The 14,933-nt window shown below is 42.8% G+C and overlaps 1 protein-coding gene across 1 annotated transcript in view; it reads right to left on the reverse strand.

The window, feature by feature from the left end:
* Positions 1–14,933, reverse strand: part of SCPEP1 (serine carboxypeptidase 1) — a 29,841-nt gene that overhangs the window by 4,460 nt on the left and 10,448 nt on the right. Inside the window, exons 5-12 of the mRNA XM_011364997.2 lie at positions 14,026–14,100; positions 10,335–10,407; positions 6,814–6,851; positions 6,194–6,322; positions 5,502–5,595; positions 4,458–4,571; positions 2,294–2,431; positions 1,067–1,230 (exon numbers count right to left, since the gene is read on the reverse strand). Coding sequence (XP_011363299.1) covers positions 1,067–1,230; positions 2,294–2,431; positions 4,458–4,571; positions 5,502–5,595; positions 6,194–6,322; positions 6,814–6,851; positions 10,335–10,407; positions 14,026–14,100 — 825 coding nt within the window. The remainder of the gene's footprint in view (positions 1–1,066; positions 1,231–2,293; positions 2,432–4,457; positions 4,572–5,501; positions 5,596–6,193; positions 6,323–6,813; positions 6,852–10,334; positions 10,408–14,025; positions 14,101–14,933) is intronic.

The following is a 14,933-nucleotide window of genomic DNA, read 5'->3' on the forward strand; positions in this document are numbered from 1 at the left end:
GTCTCCAGACATTGCCAAAGCACCCCGGGGGCAAAACTGACCCATTGGAAACCACTAATGCCCTTGAGGAGCAGCTTGTGGGAAGGGGACTCCCCGCCACAAATCTCTCAACACATCCTCAGCCATCCGAGTCAACACACTATGTGCTTGCTGTGCCTACAGAGCTTGAAGACCAGACTCCTAGGCCCACATTCCAGCCAGATGGCTGTCCCTCAGCCCTTTCTCTACAGAGATTCTGCCCTGGGCTCACTGGAGCCAAGGGGGGAGGGCAGGCCAGAGGGCACCTTAATGCCCCCTCTCAACTAATGCCGCACAGGAAACCACAATCCTGTGAAGAAGAGTGACCCAGTGTGTAAGTGACGGGACCAAAGCATGGCCATGAGGGAAGCACTCGGGCACTTCTGCCTCTCGGCATGCCTCCCCTTGGCTCCTTGGCAAGTGTGTGCGTATGCCTTCACATGTGTGTGCGTGTACAGTATCTTCAGGCCTCCAGCATCTTCTTTGGCCCACAGAAAGCCACGTAACCAACATACAGCCTAAAGGAAAATGGTGGGCTCACTTTGCAAGTGCAGTAGTGTGACAGCCTCACCATCCACCTTTGTATACAAAGCTTCTTCCAAACAGATTCTGCAGCTACCACTGCAAGAAGGCACCTACCTTCCCCGCCACGTACCGTGCACTGGCGACTCGGTTTTACAGAGTACCAGGCTTTGGTTTTCACTCCCTGAAAATGTCAAGACGATTTCTCCCTTATTCCCCTGGGACAAATGATGTCTTCAGAACAAAGTGTTAAGAGGAGAGTTAACATTAAATTCATTTAAATTAAAGAGTAAAAGACAGAAAGCCCAGCTCTTAACTCTCTCAGAGGGATTTACTTTTTTAAATGAGAATTTCTAGACTCAAAGGAATGCAGTGCAAATGGCAGAACTTGTTAGAGAACTTGAAACACTCTCAAGCTCAAAGCACTTTGTTTAAGACCAATCCAGGCAGTGCCGCCGCACAGAATCGACTGCCGGTGGCTTCTCTCAGATATAAAGTCTGGGGAAAAAAGCTGACTCTCTCTCACCATGTGTCCAGCTCTGAGAATCCAGTAGAAAGCCAGGTTCTCATGGCGTTTGACAAAAGCAGACGTTTCGGAAGATTTAGCCTCACTGTACAGGGGCTTCCACTTCAGCTGATTGAATTTGGGCAGTTCTGTCCACTTCAGTTTCCGCACCCAAGCCTCCTGACCTGGCAAGAGGGACAAAGAAGAGGGACTGGCATTAACCAAATAGGTGGAGTAGAAACAAAAATCTAGGTGCTATCACTTGGCGTCTCTCAAAGTATAATGTGCATAAAACCCAACCTTGTAAAAATGCAAACTCTGATTTGGTAGGTCTGGATGGCACCTAAGAGTCTGCATTTCTAGCAAGGCCCCAGTGATAGCCAGTCTGACCGGTAGAAACCTAACAGCTGTGAAGCCTGACTACTCTCTGCCTCTGGCTCTCTCACGGTCACATGCTCTGCAGGAAGGAAAGCAGGGAGCTCTGGAAGTGACAGAACTCTAAGGGAGCCTGAGAAGTCTCAGGGTTCAAAGACGGCAGCAGGGACCACCCAGGCAGTTTATGGAAGAAACGCAGAATGTTCTCATGTTGTCCTTAGTGCCCTCGGCTTACAAGTCACAAAAATATTCATTCCTGCTGACTCTGAGAGACACACTGCACCCACCAGACTACGTGCCTTCATTGCCTGCCCATTCTGAGAACCTGCCTCTGCGCCTCCACCTGGCCGTAATGAAACCAGGAGTGGGCCCATGGTGACAGCCAGTGTGACAGGGACCCCACAAATCCATAGAGACCATTTCCCCTGGGTTCCCAGGTTTACAGTCATTAGGGTTTAGTTTTTTTTTTGTTTGTTTGTTTTTTAGGCAGAGGCAGTTAGTCTTAATTCACCTTACAGTGCTTACCATCTACTGGGTCACTTCCCCCAAACAAGGTTGTCCCTCTATTAAATAGTCCATTTGTCCAATGGCTAAAAAATGTCTTCTTTTTTCTTTTTATGGTGGGGGTGGGTATTTAATTATACTTAAAGGCCTCAAAAGCTGGATGGGCCCAGGTTTCTCCGAGAGGTCACAGCCTTAGGCAGCCCTACCCTTTTGAAAAAGTCAAGGTCAAGGGTGTATGGATACAATAGGAAATAGCCTTCTTCCCAGCATTTCAATGTCGCAGACCCAAGACTAACATATCCCAGGCCAGTTCCCTTTTAGCTCAACCCATGACACTGCCTCCACGTGCTCCTCAGAGTGGGCTCCTACCCATGGTGTCCACAATGAGATCAAGCTGTCCATTATACACGGTCACGTTGACCCCGGCTTCCAGCAACTCATCCACAATGCTGATGACGGGCTTCATGAAGTCTCCCTCCATGTTCAGGAAGACGTTCTTAGCCTGGCCTGCACATGAGAAAGAAGAGGTAGCAGCTTGGGTTCTGCCAGAACAAGAGGCCCCTTTCAGCCCAGAGCATCCTGGGCTCCGGCAGTCACATGTAACCACTGTGTGGCACCTAACAAAGACTGCACGCATGGATGCTTCACCAACGGGGCCCAACCAGCCCGGATATCTGTGCCCTCAGCAGGTCATACAGAGGGGAAGTACAAACAGCACACGAGCTCGATTCACTCAAGTGCATTGCTGATTAGAGCAATGGCATTTTTAATGAGGAATTGAAACCTAGAGAAGGCCAGTGCCCAGGGAAACAAGGGAGGCTTGGAAGATACTCGTTAGGCTGGTCCTTGGAGGGAACAACCTGTACTTTTGAGCCAATATTCGTCTTCCTCCTTTCCTGAGTGACCCCAGGTCCAAATTCTAAGTTCTGAACAAGTGGGGCTACCCTAGTGATAGACCAAATCAGACCCAGACCAATTCAGAGCTCGCCCTCAGTAAAGCCATGTGGAGGACTGGCCTCCAGGCAAGAGAAGAGATGGTCAGTACGGCATCTGCTGGATTCCTGATGGTCACCACCATCATAACGCTGAACAACAAGAACAATAGCAGCTACCATTTATTTTTATTTGCCAGTCACTGTGCTAAGTAAACACTTTACAAGCAACATCCCATTTCTTCTTCCTCACCTACCGTGGTTGGTAAGGAGTCTTAACTTATGCAATGGTTAAAGAAAATGAGACTCAGACAGGCTAAGAAACATGCCCAGGGTGAAATAGCTAGTCAGGGGCATGCTAGGATATGAACACAGCCTGACTGACTCCAAAGTATGTAAGCTTAACTACAAACTGAAATGCAGGACACTGGGGGTACCAGCTAAGGACACTTTGATCTTTCCAGACCATACATAGACATGTCTGAAGCCAAAGAGTTTTCTCTGTTAGTCATCATGTGCAAAAATGTAGTCACCTGGCCAGTCCAGCCACACTGGGCAGGGAGGGTGGGTTGCTATCACCAGAGAAGCTGGGACTGGAAAACACCATCGTAAAGATCAAATGAGGGAGCTGAGCTGAAAACACGTGCTCTCAGGAGCTTGAGTGGGACCTGGCCTCCCGTGACGTTCACATCTTTTTCTTCTCGGCTCCACGACAGCTCCCCAAAGCTGTTCTCATCCCTTGCAGCTCTGATACTGCATTCTTTTTGATTTGATCTAATGAACTTTTTTTTTTTTCTTCATTTCTAGAAAACTCTAAGGGGTGAGGGTAGAAATGAAGACTCCAGGTCTAGGCTGAGTCTTGGGAGGATGGCCCGTGTCCCCTGAAGAAGCCAAGGTCAGAGCCAAGTCTTAGCCTCTCAGCATCTGTCAAGGGGCCATCCTAGAAAGACCTCCAGATCATATAACTTCAGGGTATCTTGGACATATACAAAAACTTCTTCAGCTTGGAGCGTTTCCCCTCCAGAAGCTCGGGTGTTCCATTTGCTCGTGGCTTCTCTATAGGACTAAACGGGGATTTATCTAAAGTTTCTAGTTTCTACCTGGCCTTAGTATCTTAGGACCCCAGTCTTTCCTCACTGTGGTCTTAAGGCCAGAATACAGTAGACGCCTGGACCACATCCACAATCAGGAGGCCTAGGGAAGCCAGCCAGAGAGAACTGATCAAACCTGCAACTACCTATGGCCTCGGCATGGCTTTTTTAAATCTCAATTTGTTATTATGGGAAACTTCAATCACATACAAAAGTAAAGAGAAGATTACGATGATCCTTATGTACCCACACCTGGCTTCAACAGTTATCCACTCGTAACCAATCGTTTCCATTCTCTCCCAACCAACCCCTCATTTTGAACCAAATTTGGCATGTTTTTTGATGTCTTTATATTTGTTTGCTCATCTGTAAAATGTAGATAATGCTGTTCTAACTGCAATGTACTGTCGCCACCAACAAAACCCTAATTCTACAAATTGAGGCTTGTGAATTTGCACCTCTCTTCGCCTCCCAACTCTACAAACGGCACTTAATTAGGTCACGTGTTACCTCCCCAGGAGCAATCCTCAGGAATAATTCCGAGCTTCTTTCTGATGGGACCGTTCATGAGCTGACTTAAGGAGTCTTGATTTAGGTGTCTCACGTGGCGATGGTAAAGATGACCTAAAACAAACTGGTACACAGTGAGTCAAAGTAGAGGTGACACCAAGAGGACATCTTTCCCAAGCTGCTGGGGAGGCTGTGCATAAGAGGGATGCTTTCGGCTGGGAAATGAGAACCATCACCTCGATTCACCCCAGATGGAAACCGTCAGAAACACGTTGAAAATGGAGGGGATTTACTAGTTTTGATTGCTGCATTTTATGTACTGTGGGGGCCACTGAGAAGATCCAGCATGACCCTCAAAAAATCAGCTGAGAAGTGGGATCTAGAGGACTCCTGATACTTTCACATGCCTCTTCCACAGAGAGGGTGCCAGGGTTCGACACCTGCAGTAAAGCTGGGTCGACTGAAAGACAATTGAGTCCAGCCTGCAGGGGGACTGGCATTGTAATCTGGTGCGCAGAAGCTGGTTTTCAAACTTCAGAAACATTATGCTACGTGAAAGAAGCCAGATGTTTCAAAGACAACCTGCTTCCATGAAATCTTCTGAAAAGGCAAGGCTAAGGACACAGGAAGCAGATCAGTGTCACCTGGGGCTGGGAGTGGGCGTGAAAATCAACTGCACAGACAAGTGGGGATCTTTCTGGGCTGATAGAAATGTTCTAGCACTGGATTGTGGTGATGATTATACAACTCTGTGAATGTGTTAAAAACCATCGAAGTATACCCTTAAAATGGGTGAATTTTCTTGTATGTAAGTTATACATCAATAAAGCTTATTAATCCAGTGACATGGTTACTAGACTTATTGTGGTGATCACTTTGTAAGGTACACAAATGTTGAATCACTGTGTTACATAACTGAAACTAACAATATTGTATGTCAACTATACTTTTAGTACAAAAATAAATAAAATTAAGCTTTTAAAAGAAATTGGTTTCATCTCACACGAGCTGATACATGGTTTGGCAATTTCAAGGTTCACTTACCTAGGTGGCTCTGGGTGAATTCCAGGCTCGATTTCATTGGCGACATGGGAGCATTTTTAGTTAGGATGTTATAGAAGTTTACCCCATCTGTGTTCTGAAATATAGAAGAATATTTGGCTGTTTGTGTTATTTGTCCATTATCAAAGTTGCAAAACAGAAAGACACTCGGCCCTCCATTTTATCCAAGAACAGCTTTATCTTTGTAAATCTGCACAGACCAGAAAGAAAATCAGCTCTGCAGGCTCAGAGACCAGCTGTGACAAGCCCGTCTCCTGGGGGTAGTGAGCAGATCATATGAGTGGAGCTCAGATGCTACAGGAGAAAATCACAGGCCCGTGTGTTTACAGGAACAAAGAGCTGCAGAGGGTCCCACACACTTGGGTCCTCAGCCAGTGCATTTTTCCCTCTGGCTCACTACGGGCAGAATGCTGCTTGCCAGGAAAACAAACACATGCCTTTACAAGGTATACTGTTCCTAATAGAATCCATATTCAGTCAAGGAACAAGCAAGTCTAGCAGGCCTGGGTGGCTTCTGACCTCATCACTGCTCAGACTGGTCAGATTTATCATTTAGCATGATATTGGGGGAGTCTCAGGATAGACGCCCCCGATCCTGACACCACCAACCAGGGGCCCATCATCCGTGGGAAAAAGCCAACCAACTGGGCTGGCCTCTGAGCATGTCCCATTACCTGTTCAATGATAACTTCTGCTTGCCCCCACAGCTGGGTGGCCTCTTTGTAGAGCCCCTTATTTACAGCATCCAAGACTTCCTCTGCAACCTGAGACACCTCTGCCAGACCTTGGTCATCAAGAAGAGACTGGAATGCAAACCAAGAACAAAGGCCCGCTTTGCTTAGAAACACAAATCTGGCATTGCTACAGTTAGGGATGGCTAACAGAAAGAATGAGAAGCAGAAAGGGGAATTTATATACAAAAGCATCTTGTTTCAAGTCACATATTTATTATGAAAGAAATGTTAACAGTCTAGATGGTGGATATGTGGGTGTTCACAGAGATCTTTCAACTTTTCTGCATATTTGAAATTTTTTCTAACAAAATGTTAGGGAGGATTTAAAAAACTGTTTTTTGTACCTAGAGAAATGGGCTAACTATGCTGATGTTTCTTTAAATTTGTCCTGAGGCCAGCTGTTGCTTAGGGTCTCCAACTTGACATGGAACAAGAGTCAGTAAGGAGCAGTGTCAACTGTGTCACTCAGCTAGCTTTGTCCTTCCTGAGGACAGAGCTAGAAGGGGTCAGCTGGATTGCTGACCACAGAGGGGAGCGGAGGTGAGGTCCCACATACTTACCACGCTGTACAGGTATGGTCCCCAGGAGAGCACTGAATCTAAAGGAAACCACATAGACACAAAATAAGTCTGTATTGGCTCTGTCCTCCCAAAGAAAAACCTAACTGGCCTCCCCCCCAAAGCAGAAAGAGACAGAAGCAAGAAACCCAGTAGCTTTAGACCGGAAGGCTCCTTCACTCACCAGTAGCTATGCGGGAAACAAGCTGATATCTCAGTGGCTGAGAGGTGGGATGAGGGTGTGGGGGCCCGTATGTTGACTCAGAGCTAATGGTGTGTTAATTTGGCCTGATATTGGCCCAGTAAATGAGCCACAGCCAGTGGTGGCATCTCCCCAGGCAGGCTGTGCTTGCGCAGCAGAGGCTCTTATCTGCAGACTTCGAGGCTTTTTGACAGCTTAAAATACTTCCCCGCCCTCACATTTCTGCTCTGCTTCCTGCTTGCTCCTCCAAATTGGGGACACTAGCTTCTGCCAAGGAGTTAATTAAGGAAGAACACTAATGATTATGTAATTCAAGTGTCTGTGGCTATACTGCCAATCAATTTTATTCCACAAATATATTGAGAATTTACTAAAGGCTTGAAGCCAGTCAGGAGCTTTATAAGACATAAATATGTGTAAGATAATGCCTTCCCTCAAAGAGAACAGTTGGGCTAGGTTTAGGCAAGTTCACAATACCACGACGCTAGGTTAGGCTAGTGCCATTGAGAAATGTGCCAGCCAACGAAGGAACAAGGATCACAAGTTTTAAAGTATATCTGAATATATCAGTCCTTTGCTTAAAAGCCTTCAGAGGTATCCTAAAGCCAAGCATCTCGAAGTATTTCAAATAGCCTTAGTTCTACAGGATATGAGGTATTTAAAGAAAAAAAAATGCTTTGGTGAAATATCTTTGGGGTTATGCAAAATATAACACGTTCTTTACTGCAGGACTTCTCAGAGCCTCTGATGTGCCTGTAAAACCCCGAGGAGGCCAGGCTAGTGTTTGGCACTTCCAAAACTTATTTGACCATGGAGCCCTTTGTATAGCACTTCATTGTACTGGTATTCTCGAGTACACCCTGAGAAATGCAGGCATACCAGGCCCTCTTGGACCTAGTTACCCTTTTACCTCTCCAGTTAACCTGTAAGCCAATGCTTTAGTTTCTGGAAATACAGAATTGTCTGCAGTTCTCCAATGAATCCCGTTCCCTGCTTGCTCTAGACCAGGGATTAACAAACTTTTCTCTGTAAAGGGATAAATATTCTTGGCTTTGCAGGCCAGCCAGTCTCTGTCGCAACTACTCAACTTCATTGCAGCCTCTGAACAATATGCAAATAAATGGGCGTGACTGTGCCCCAATAAAAAACTTATTTACCAAAGCTGCATGGCAAGGTAGACTTGACCTGTAGGTCGTAGGCTACCGACCTCTGACGTAGACCTGAGATGTCTGAAAGAACTTTCTGCAATGATGGAAATGTTCTATATCTGTGTGGTCCAAAACAATAGTCAGTAGCCACATGTGATGACTGGGCACTTGAAATGTGGAGCATGCAACTGAAAGATTGAAAACTTTATCGCATTTTAATTTAAATTTAAATAGTCACATGTGGCTATGGCTACCATATTGAACTGTGTAGATTTTCTAGAAGACATGGAACATGTCTGTATATCTTTCCTCGCACCTAACACTATACCTACTACCTAGCAAGAAATTATAATCGTTCATGAAAATTAACAGCATTTCTCCCTCGAAGAGGGAGTACTTCTGGGATGGAGGAGTGATACTTAAAGTGGATCTGGAAGGAGAGAGTGAGATCTAGGTAGGACGATTCACGAGGGGAAGTAGGTCATGGTAAAGTGAAAAAGATTTGGACCAGATGAATAGCATATACAAAGTCATGAGCTTAAACTTACTGGTCTTCTGGAGGCAGTGTAGTATAATGGTTAAGTGCATGGATTTCCATGCCTGCTGCCTGGATGTGAGTCCTGGCTTTGGCTGTGTGACTCTAAAAAAACTGCTTAACCTCTGAGTCTCAGTTACACCATCTCTAAAATCGGGACAATCACGGCACCCATCCCATAGAGCTGTTGTAAGAGTAAATGAAGTTAACACATGCAAAGTGCTTATTGTTGTTATGAACCTGTGATGAGGCCCCAGGAGGAAGCGTGAAGGCCAGTGCTATAATTCTGAGTGAGGCATCTAGCTAGAAACCTGCTGGATCCTCACGCCTCTGATCAAGCCATCTGCAGCTTTATGATGTCCTAGGAAGTCCATCCAGGAAGGACAAACAAGTAGCACCCCTTCTCTCAATGATGACTCAGAGCTCTCAGTTATGCCATTTCAGTCCTACCCTGGAGATGCCAAGAATGAGGGCAAGAAACAACCATCCAAGTAGCAGCAGCATATCCTGAAATCCATTAGGGAACCTGGCTCGGTAACAAGCCAAATCCCTCTCTTGTAGGGGGGAAATATTACTTTTTATAAATTGTATTTTTAAAAACTGAGGCATAATCACACATCACAAGTCATAAAAGTAGATTAGAAGAGTTTTGATAAATACATTTATACCCATATAATGATCACTTCAATCAAGATATAAAGCACAGAGAGCCTGGAAAGTTCCCTCACGTCCCACATTCCAGCTTATTCCCCTTCCTTCCTCCACAGCCAACTGCACTTCTGATTTCTAACTTTACAGTTTGCTTTTCTCTTGGAAAGGTCACCTTTTGTTAGGTCAGAGCAGTAGTTCTCAGCTGGGGGTGATATCATCCCCTGGAGGGCATTTGGTAATGTCTTGAGATATTTTTGGTTGTCATCCTGGTATGGAAATACTGGCATCTCAAGGGCAGAGATGCTGCCAACATTCTACAATGCATAGGACAGCACCCCACAACAAAGAATTACATGAGTCAAAATGTCAATAGTGCTGAGATTTAGAATCCGGTGTTAGAGTTAACCCCACCAAGATGACCATTGCAGATATCTGAAACCACACCCCGGATGTCTGCAACGTAAACAACTTGTATCTGTACTCCCAACAAGGGTGCTCAGATTATGAAACTGTGAACCTCTAGAGTTGCAGGACCTGATGGTAACCCTGTCTCGTCATCGACATGAGCAACAGATGGGAATTTCATCCCAAATGCTCATGCTAGCATCCGGGTGGTGGAGAGGACAAGACGACAGACAGACTTGGGTTTGAATCCTGACCAGCTCATTCATTCTGTATGTCAGAGGGTAAATTCTATCACCTCTGTGAGTCTTTAGAATGTATTCGACTGTAAAATTTGATTCTTTTGTTATGAAAATCAAATAAGAGAATTCGGGTGGGCTCATAGTAGCCCAAGGTAGGTGCTGTGTAAATGAGTTCTCATCCCCAAATATCTTGGATGGCCCAGGGGCAAAAACTTTCAGTGTTAACTTCTCCAAGGACCCAGAAAATTCCATTGCCTTGTTCTTTGATCAGGATAACATAGCTCAAAGTCCCAGAGAAGGATGGGAAAAGGAAGGAGAGAAATATCTGAAAATTCTGTACTTACCAACAGGGGAGATCCAGGAGTCACCCAAAGCAACCCCAGAAAAGTTGCACTTGATGGTCCCTTGCTGAATGGCCTGAAAGGGGAGGAGCCAAGAAACATCCTTGTCAAGGAAACCTAGGGCCTCCATCCCTTCCTGGGTAGGAGGGAGCCCAGCCTTTATACACTGCCTTTCCCGAGCACAGAAAACTGCCCACCTTTCCCATGATTCCCGGGGGTCTCTGAAGACCTCAGATACCAACCAGAGAGCAAGAGTAACTCTTTCCTGCTATTTGCAAAGAGTAGCTTTCCTGCTATTTGCAAAGAGTAGGACTGCTGAGTTTCTCTCTACTCTTTTCACAAAGGTGTGGGCAGGATGTGTCTGGTGCAACCCCTATCTTTGTTAGAAGGGACACTGCCACCCCTCCCCCTGCCCCAAGGTCCGATTTCTCAAGGTGCTCAGCAAGCTCCTTGGGTACAATCCTCACTGTCCACACCACAGTCACTGAAGGGCTGGGAGGACTCCTCAGGAGGTCCTCAAGGATGCGATCATGTCTTAGGACTAGGAGCTCATGTCCCTCTGTTCCTTTTTTTCATTTAACAGTAATATAGTCATAGAAAATTAGAAATAATCTGAATATCATAGGATGGTCTAAATGAATTATGGTGATTTCTACCAGTACATGATACAACTTAAAAAAACAATGAGAATGCTTTTTATGGCCTGATATGAAAAGACCTCCAAGGTATACTGTTAAATTTAAAAAGAGACATATAGAATAGTATGTAATATATACTATCATTTGTATAAAAATGGGAAAAATAATATATGTGAATTGAGTTTTACAGGCATGAAATATCACTTTTACAGGCATGAAATATCACTCATGCCTGTAAAAAGATACAGAAGAAACTAATAACAGAAGTTGCCTTAGGGTAGGGGGACAGAGGCAAGAGAGACTTGTTACAGTGTACCTTTCGCATTTTTTGAATTTTGAATTATGTGAATGTATAGCTATTCAGAGATCTAAAGTAAGAAAACAATGACTATCCTGACTTTGAACGTTGGTAATTAAAGAGAAAGAATTATGCATTTATCTGGCTTTTCCGTTAGGAACTTATATCAACTTAACTCAATAGTCCCAGATGATGAGGGAAAAATTCCATGTTATAGAAAATACCCACTAATAGATGTGAGCAAAACGATAGAGGAAAAACATCATTTCGAAACCACTAATGAAATCACTGACTTATGTGAGAATTAAAAATTGATGGTGAAGCCATTAGGTGAAAGACGGATTAAGAACTGGACATCCATAAGGTGTGAAAATAACACCACTCAAATAACTTTCTCTCCAGGGGGAGGGCATAGGAGTTCAATGGAGGGAACAGACTAGGTTTAGACATTATGTGCCTTCTAATTGGAAGCAAAGTGATGTGCACAACATTACCTATATTAGAGGTTGGCAGTTTTTTTCTATGAAGGGCCAGATAGTAAACATTTTATGCTTTGTAGACCAAATGGTCTGTTGCAATTATGCAAGCTTGCCACTGTGTTGCTAAAGCAGCCAGAGGCAATATGTAAATAAATGAGAGTTGTTATAAAACTTTGTGGACATTGAAATCTGGGATTTCTTTAATATTCATATGTCATTCTTCTTTTAATTCTTCTTTTAATCCCCACCACCACCACCACCACCACCGCTACTTGAAAATGTAAAAACCAGTCTTAGCTCATGGATCATGGACAAACAGGTGGTAGGCTAGATTTGACTTATGAGCCATAGTTTCCTGAAACCTGACCTATTATGATATATTCTATCCAACACTTTTACCTTGAATGCATAAGGCCTTTAGACATAACCTCCGATTTTGTGGAAAACACAGTAAAGAGAGGAACAAACATAAATAACACCATGAAGATGTTAACAGACAAACCCAGAAAATGGGACATTCTGCAAGGTAAATAGTCTGGTTTCTTTACAAAAAAAGGGACTATGCTAGATGAAAACAGACTTTGGGGACATCACAGCCAGATGTAATTCAAGGATCTGGATTAGGAATTAGACAAATCGACTATAAAGGACATGTTGGGATCATCAAAGAAGCCTGAATATTTGAGATGAAAGTTTACTGAAATGGGAAGATGAGTGCTAGCGATTGAAGAAAGCACGCTGTAAACATTATGTATAACATGATCTCATATTGGCTAAACAATTATTTATTCATAAAAGTACAGAACAAGATTCGAAGGTTATACACCAAGGTGTTAACAGTGGCAATCTCTGGTGAGAAGGTGAGATTTTAATTTTTCAATTTGTGCTTGCCGCATTTTCTAATTTTCTATTGTGCACACATGCTGCTTATTTAAAAGTTCATTTTTAACATAAGAATTAATAAATATTAAAAAAAGAAAACCTACACAAGCTCACTGTAAAAAATTTAAACACAGAAAGAGAAAATGTGGAAAACCTTTCACCTTGGCCCCACTTACACCCTCTCACTCACTAGTTAACCACAGTTAACGTGCTATGTATCCTTCCAACCCCTTGCTTTGCTTTTGCAAGCATATATATATATACACATGTGCACATATATCGACCTATCCATTTTTCTGATGGCTGCAAAGTGTTCCGTCGTGGAAAGATACACCTATTTTATTTAAGGAATCCTTTAAGAATAGCCATCGAGCGTTTTCAATTTATGAACATTATAAGTAACGGTGTGGTAAACATCCTCTGACACACACATATGTATAAGTATTCCCATAGGACAGATTCCTGAAAGTGAAATTATTGGGTCAAAAGTCATATACGCTTTACAAGTTGATAGATACTGCCAAATTGCCCTTTTAAAACGATTTACCAATTTCCATTTCTACCAAAAGTGCACGAGAGTACTTATTTTCCTGACTTCTTACCAAAACTGGGTGTTACCAATCTTTTAAATATTTTCAAATCTTATATATTTGAATAACTAATAAATATTGAACATTTTTCATATGTTCACAGACTGCATGTCTTCTATAAATAGCTTCTCCATATTTTTTGCTAATTTTCTACTAGGATATTGTCCAATTTTTATTAATTTATTGATGTTAATACTTTTTTCTATCATACATTTGTATATATATATTTGTATATGTATAGTATATATAATTTCAAAGGATATCTATTTATATATCTTTTGAAATTGTTAACGGAACTCTAAGAAGTTTTAAATTTGTGTGTGGTCTAAATATGTCAAACTTACTCTTTTTGGCTTTTGGGTGTTTCGTCTTATAAAAGAAAGCTTTCCTACCCAAGATTATAAACATTTTTTCCTATATATTCAGGTTCTTTTATACTTTTGATTTTTATGTTTAGATTTTTAATTTATCTAGAATTGATATTTCATGCAAGGCAAGAATTCAACTTTTTCATTTTCCAAAGTGATAGCCATTTGTCTCCATACCATTAATTAAATATTCTATCTGTTCTCCCAATGATTTGAAATGCCATCTTATTACTCACTGTAGCTTTATACCTCATTTGATATCTGGTAGGGTAACCTTCACTGTTCTTTTTGAAACTTTTCATGCTTATTACTATAGACTTGCTCTTACCCTACATGTTTAAGGCCCTATGCAAAGTATAGTCAATATCAAGTGAGTATAAAAAGTAACATAATCAGTTTCTGTTTGAAACCCAAACAACAAAGTCATCTTTCTTCTTACCTTATGGAGTTCTAGAGCAATGCCAGCAGCCATTTTTCCTCCGTAGGACTCTGAGAAAATGTAGAATGGAATCGTCTAGCAAGAAAAGGAATTTACAAAGAACTAAATATCTTGAATGCCACACAAATTAATTTCAAATTTCTACTGCATGTAATGGCCAGGTAAATCTGCTGTTCTTTGTCTTTTCTCCTCCCCATATCTGATTATTATGTCTGATTAGAATACTAGCTCCCAGTTATTCTTTCAAGCCAAGAACCACTTAAATGACATAAACAAAAGTCCACAACCTAATCTTGGGAGTAAAAAGTTTTCTCTGAAATCAGCTGGCCACTGAACTCTTATAGAAGTTTATTCTGGTGGATGCAGTGTTACTACTGCTAGCTCCTTGCTTAGCTATCCCTGAGTCTTTGCTCACCTGGAATTCTTTGTGGCAATCAAAAAAGGTCTTCAGGAGAACCATCATGTCTGATGCCACGGTAGCAAGGTCTTTGGCATATGCGTCATCCTTGTCCACATAACTGAACCCAGTGCCCACAGGGTTATCCACAAACAGGAGATTCGCAGACTGGAGCTATATTCCACAGAGGAAAATCAAATGTTATGGTCAGTCACCAATTATCTTTTGATCATCTTGTATGAGCTCAACAAAAACCACACGTGAGGATATCTATGTGCTTATGATTCTGTTGCCGAAAGGGATTTTTAAAAATAAGGGACAGGAACAAAGACTACTTCAGCAAACAAAAGAAAAGGCAAGAAGGAAAGATGAACATATATGTGGGGATTAGAGCATCTAAGCCATCACTTTCCACCTGGTACAGATGTACTAAATGTAATACGTTAGTGCAGGTAGAACCATGCAGTGTCAATCTGAGCGGTGAGAGTACATCCAAGATCTGAATACTGCA

Source organism: Pteropus vampyrus, unplaced genomic scaffold, assembly GCF_000151845.1.
Source record: "Pteropus vampyrus isolate Shadow unplaced genomic scaffold, Pvam_2.0 Scaffold104, whole genome shotgun sequence".
NCBI lineage: Eukaryota > Metazoa > Chordata > Mammalia > Chiroptera > Pteropodidae > Pteropus > Pteropus vampyrus.